The following is a 6,000-nucleotide window of genomic DNA, read 5'->3' on the forward strand; positions in this document are numbered from 1 at the left end:
TTTTAAAGTCTGTTTCAGGGCGCCTGGGTGGCTCAGTGGGTTAGGCCGCTGCCTTCGGCTCAGGTCATGATCCCAGGGTCCTGGGATCGAGTCCCGCATCGGGCTCTCTGCTCAGCGAGGAGCCTGCTTCCCTCTCTCTCTCTCTCTGCCTGCCTCTCTGTCTACTTGTAATCTCTGTCTGTCAAATAAACAAATAAAATCTTTAAAAAAAAAATAAATAAAGTCTGTTTCAATTTCCTTATCAGTAAAATGAGGATGATAGAGGACACTTCATAGGCTTATTGTGAGACATGAGTGAGGTTTTTTTTTTTTTTTTTTTTTTTTTTTAAGATTTTATTTGAGAGGAGAGCGAGCAAGAGAAAGCATTGCAGATTGGTGGGGGGAGGGAAGAAGGAGAAACAGATTCCCTTGTTGAGCAGGGAGCCCAAAGAGGGGCTCCATCTCAGGACCCTGGGATCATGACCTGAGCTGAAGACAGACGCTTAAGCGACTAAGCCATGTAGACACCGCCATGAGTGAGTTTATGATGTGATATCCCTGGTTCAGTGCCTGACACATCATAAGGTCTAAATGAGAGTTAGCTATTGATAAAAATAGTAGTGGTAATTGTTGTGGCAGCTGTTCCTAATGCTACCAAATGGAAAAATGACTGTAATGATTTGGATCTTCTAAGTTTTCTTTTGGGTTTAAATATTTGTCAATATGTGATTTACCAAAATTTAGTTTCCAAAATAACCAAGTTTCTCAATAAACTAATCTTGGTTGCCAAGCAACTTTGATTTTAATTCACATTGTAGAGATTAGTCTTGACCCATCCGATTTATGTTAGAGATTTCTCTTACTAGGTGTCCCTAGCTTTTGATAAGAGCTACTGCTAAACTTAATGACTTCCATGTTGAAATGACTTCCTTTCGCTTTTCAGTTAAACCTTTGCCACCAGAGTACCTTAGTCTTACTGTGGAGAATTCAGAGGAAGTTAACCTGAGATGGAGCATGCCTAAAGGACCCATTCCAGCCAAATGTTTTATTTATGAAATTGAATTCACCGAAGATGACACTACCTGGGTGGTACGAACATTGCATTTGTTTGGAAAAAACGTAAACATAGTTTTTAATTTTTTTTAAATATAGACTTAATAAAATAAGCAAATACGAGAACCAAAATCAGTTGCTATCCACATAAGGAATAGAATATGACATGTATCTTAGTATAATTTCCAGAAAACAATATAATGTAGGGGACAAAAGAAAGATGCTTGCTTGTAGTCTGAAAGGATAATCAGTCATAGAAATTTTAAAGCTACGTTAGGACTTTAGAGATAATGTAATCAGTTGTTTCTAATATTGTGCCAATAAATTAAAGTTGCCAAGTGCAGGTATGAGATGGGTTATGATGAGGGCTTTGGTGAAAAGGAAAACAGCACAATAAAACCACTTCTTGAGGAACAAGCATCATGTCAGAATTAGACTCTGACAGGGCTACTTGAATTGCTGGTAATGCAGGAGAGGGGCTGACAGAGGAAGGAGACAATGATTGCAAAACTCATTACCCCCCAGTAACAACAGTGTGATGATGCCGTTAGCCCTACATTGTTATATGTTAATTTTATTCATTGGTTTCCAACTTAGAAAGTGGTGGAGACGCATAGGTGAGCCATTAGTTCTAATCAATTAATTTCACCTACGGATAAGAAGAAAACTGGGAGTTGAATTGATTTACAAGTCCCAAGAAAATGAATTGACTTACAAATTATTCAGCTAGTCCCAGTCCACTATGTTATGCCGGTTCCCAAGAAAAGATACAATAAAATAGAAGCTGTTATTTTGGATGAGAGATACTGTTCAGTTCTTTGAAATGCAAAACTCAAGCAATTTCTTCATTGATTTTTTTTTTCCCCTTTGAGAACATCTAGCCCTGTGTATTCTCATATCTGAAGAAGTTTCATGCTAAGCCCTGAGCACTGTTATGTAGCTTTTATGGCAGTTAGCCAAAATAAGGAGAGAGAGAGAGAGAGGAAAAAAAAAAAAAGACTTTATGTGTATGAACTCTGTAGTTTCCATAGAAATAACATTCACATGATGGCTCCTTTTGCTAACTCAGTATCTGTAGCATATTCCAGTTTATGTAATCTGCGAAATTTGACACTACTCCAAATACTGGTTATCATAAACAATAAAGCTATGTAGACATTTTGCTCTGTCCCACATGCCTTTACTACAGGTGATCCATTATTAGTATAGAAAAATTTTATAATACAGATAAGGAAGGGAAGAAAAATAATGAAAAAACCCCACCATGCAGAGAGATAATCGCTGTGAAGATTTGGTATATTGGGGTGCCTGGGTGGCTCAGTGGATCAAAGCCTCTGCCTTCGGCTCAGGTCATAATCCCAGGGTTGATCCCAGGATCAAGCCCCACGTTGGGCTCTCTGCTCATCAGGGAGCCTGTTTCCCTTCCTCTCTCTCTGCCTACTTGTGATCTCTGTCAAATAAATAAAATTAAAAAAAAAAAAAAGATTTGGTATATAGCTTTCTTGTCATTTGATATGTATATTTCATGTAATAAAATCTGCTACCAAAATGACAAGTCAAATGAGATCTGTCTAGCTGCAATTAGATCAAATAATAGCATCTTATTTTTTACTTGGCTTTCAGACTACCACAGTTGAAAATGAGATTCAAATCACCAGAACATCAAATGAAAGTAAAAAATTGTGCTTTTTGGTAAGAAGTAAAATAAATATGTATTGCTCAGATGATGGACTCTGGAGTGAGTGGAGTGATGAACAATGCTGGAAAGGTAAGAGATAAGAGCAGTAACTGAATAGCTATTTGGTAACAAATATATTTTCTTTCAGTGTATTTTGTAATAATGGAAATAAAAATGCTCTTGCATATAGTCTGTAAATAGATAAATTAGCAAGCACCTCAAACATAGATTTATAGAAAAGAAAATTAAGCTCCAGTTTTATGAAAGTGCATTACTGATTTTAAAGTTTAATTTTATATCCCCTGTAATAAATGAATTCTATTTTAGCCCAACTTAAGAACACAAGGTATGACTCTCTTTCTTTCTTCCTAATTTTCTATATAATTTGTCTTTTATTATCTTCATTCTCCTTCTGAAACAACCAGTTTGATTTTAGGATAAAACTACTTTCTTTTTCCTCAACAAAAAATGCATCTCCATTCCTCATAACCTCTCTTACCAAACATGCATATCGTACTATCCTTGCATACAGATGTGTTTTCCTTATTATTTCTAGCAGCTTTAATTACATGTATTAATTAGAATTCTTAATCCTTAGAAATTTAATTTATAGTGAAACTAAAGCAATTGTGAATTGTATATTTTGCCAACATGCTTTAGATTGGAAAATTTATGAATACATTTCATAATTTCTAGAAACATATGTTTCTTCACAATATAGTCTTTCACTATAACACAAGACATGCTTACCGACAGACCCCAATATCGTAGTTTCTTTGTAATAGTGTTTAAAAAACAAAATTCAACTGTGTAAATTTGAAGATCTGATTGGCTTTATGTAAGATTTATAAATTGAGCAACATCCCATTTTGCAAATAGGAAGGAGCTCTGAGGAGCTGTATGAAATGGAAGGTTTTATAGGCAGAAGGGGGAAAATTATGGATTATTTTAGAAAAGGTCACTTTCCTTTACGGGATGAAAGGGGTCAGAGGTCCACCAGGCAGATTATCTCACTAGTACTGATCAGGTAATTCCAGACACTTGATAAAGGTCATGTCCCTGGCACAATGCTGAAACTGTAATTAAGTTAGATTTTAAGTCTTAGTTTTCTGGTGTGGAGCTTAGCACAAGGGACTCCATTTTGAGCCTGTTATCTTTTTCCTTTAGCAATAGGAAGAAAAAATAGATAAACCTATGTTCAGCAATTAATGTTTTAGTATTTTATCTTATTTAAAAATGTCTTTTTCTCGGGGCACCTGGTGGCTCAGTGGGTTAAAGCCTCTGCCTTCGGTTCAGGTCATGAACTTGGGTTCCTGGGATCCAGCCCCACAACAGGCTCTCTGCTTGGCAGGGATCAAAGAGATCCCTTCCTCTCTCTCTGCCTGCCTCTCTGCCTACTTGTGATCTCTGTCTGTCAAATGAATAAATAAAATTTTAAATAAATAAATAAATAAAATAAAAATGTCTTTTTTCTTTAAAAAAAAAAGATTTTATTTATTTGCGAGAGAGAGAGAGAGTGAATTGGGGAAGGGGCAGAGGGAGAAGTAGACTCCCCACTGAGTGGGGAGCCATATGTGGAGCTGATGCAGGGCTAGATGAGGGGCTCGATCCCAGGACTCTGGATCATGACCTGTGCTGAAAGCAGACACTTAAGGACTGAGCCACCCAGGTGCCCCCAAAATGATCTTTGTTTATTACTATATTATGGATATTTAGAGCTATCCTTCATTTAACTTACTAAAACTTTTTTTTTTTAAAGGCTTTGTTTATTTATTTGACAGACAGAGATCACAGGTAGGCAGAGAGAGAGGAAGGATGAAGCAGGCTCCCTGCTGAGCAGGGAGCCCGATGCGATGCCAGGGCTCCATCCCAGGACCCTAAGATCATGACCTGAGCCAAAGGCAGAGGCTTTAACCCACTGAGCTACCCAGGTGCCCCTAACTTACCAAAACTTTTAAGGTTTTATGTTACCAAAAAGAGTTGGGGAAACAAAAAAATTCACCTAAAAACTCTTATTTCATAAACATCTATCTAATTGTTCTCAATTATGTTTATATTACTCACAAAAACTTGATAAGACATGAAACAAAGTCAACCGTCATCTCAAACTATTTTTTCATGCTGACAAGTTTTGTAAGAGATAACATGAACTCTTTTGACCTTTAATAAGCCTTGGTAGAAAAAAAGAATTATGTTTAATCCTGGTAACTTGAAAGACATACCTGTTTTAATTAAACCAACAAACTTAAAGTAGTTTTAATACCCAGTATTTTCCCAGATCATGTAAACCTGAAACTCATTTGGGTTAGTTTCTTATTATATTTCTGAGAATTGTTTATATAAATGTTTAATTTTCTTTAAGTTGGTTAAATAGAATTTTTTTACAAATTAATTTTGACAGTACTATCCATAGGCAGAAAAATATCTTACAATACATGTATATATAAACACACACAAATGGGCGCCTGGGTGTCTCAGTTGGTTAAGCTTCTGACTTCTGCTCAGGTCATGACCTCAAGCCCCAGCAGGGCTCAAGCCCCAGCAGGGCTCCAAGCTCAGCAGGGAGTCTACTTATCCCTTTCCCTCTGCCCTTCCCCCCTGCATGTGTGCACGTGTGTGTGTGTGTGTGTGTGTGTACACGCACGTTTGTGTATGCACGCTCGCTCTCTCTGTTTCAAATAAAATGTTAAAAAAATAAATAACTAGAAATATACAGACAGAAAACTTATAGCTTCCATTTAAAAAATACTGCCATTGAATCAGGTACAATAATACAAATTAGTATTTGTGAGAAGCATTCATCTAAGTTTCAAATGACCTTTTTATTTTTGAGTTCTTCTGGTAAGAATTACCTCCCTGAAGTTTGTACTTTAAAGAGATGACCTAGATAAAAGCAGGTACCAAAGACAGAGGGAAAGAATGCGTGTTCCTCCAACAAGGACTTTAGTTTCCTAAGGCCAGAATTGTTACAATACTTAAAAAGCCTTTAGAAATAAACAGGGGAGGTTTAGGGAGCGATAAAAAGGAAGAAGTGAACTTTAAACTACTTCTACAGCTGCATTTCTCATTCTGTAAAGATTTGTAAGATAAGGACAATTATTCTTATTTTCTCCAACAACTGGATTGCAGCCTAAATGACATAAGAGGTTGATCCTCCTATTAAAGTACCTTATCTTCAATTTGCTTTTTTATACCACGGATCTTTGGAATGTTTTAGTAAATCCTTTTACAAAGGCTTCAGAAGGTTTTTCTTTCTTTTTTTTTTTTTTTTTTTTTTTTTTTTTTTTTTT

At 36.3% G+C, this 6,000-nt stretch overlaps 1 protein-coding gene across 6 annotated transcripts in view; it reads left to right on the forward strand.

Moving 5' to 3' along the window:
• The window catches only part of IL13RA2 (interleukin 13 receptor subunit alpha 2), a 46,717-nt gene that overhangs the window by 34,811 nt on the left and 5,906 nt on the right, over window positions 1-6,000 (forward strand). For 5 of the 6 annotated variants that reach the window (XM_059384633.1, XM_059384636.1, XM_059384632.1 and 2 more), the window contains exons 8-9: window positions 923-1,098; window positions 2,656-2,800. In XM_059384633.1, the coding sequence (XP_059240616.1) occupies window positions 923-1,098; window positions 2,656-2,800 (321 nt within the window). The remainder of the gene's footprint in view (window positions 1-922; window positions 1,099-2,655; window positions 2,801-6,000) is intronic. The other variant, XM_059384638.1, reaches the window with a different exon arrangement.

This window comes from Mustela nigripes, chromosome X (genome assembly GCF_022355385.1).
Source record: "Mustela nigripes isolate SB6536 chromosome X, MUSNIG.SB6536, whole genome shotgun sequence".
Classification (NCBI taxonomy): Eukaryota; Metazoa; Chordata; class Mammalia; order Carnivora; family Mustelidae; genus Mustela; species Mustela nigripes.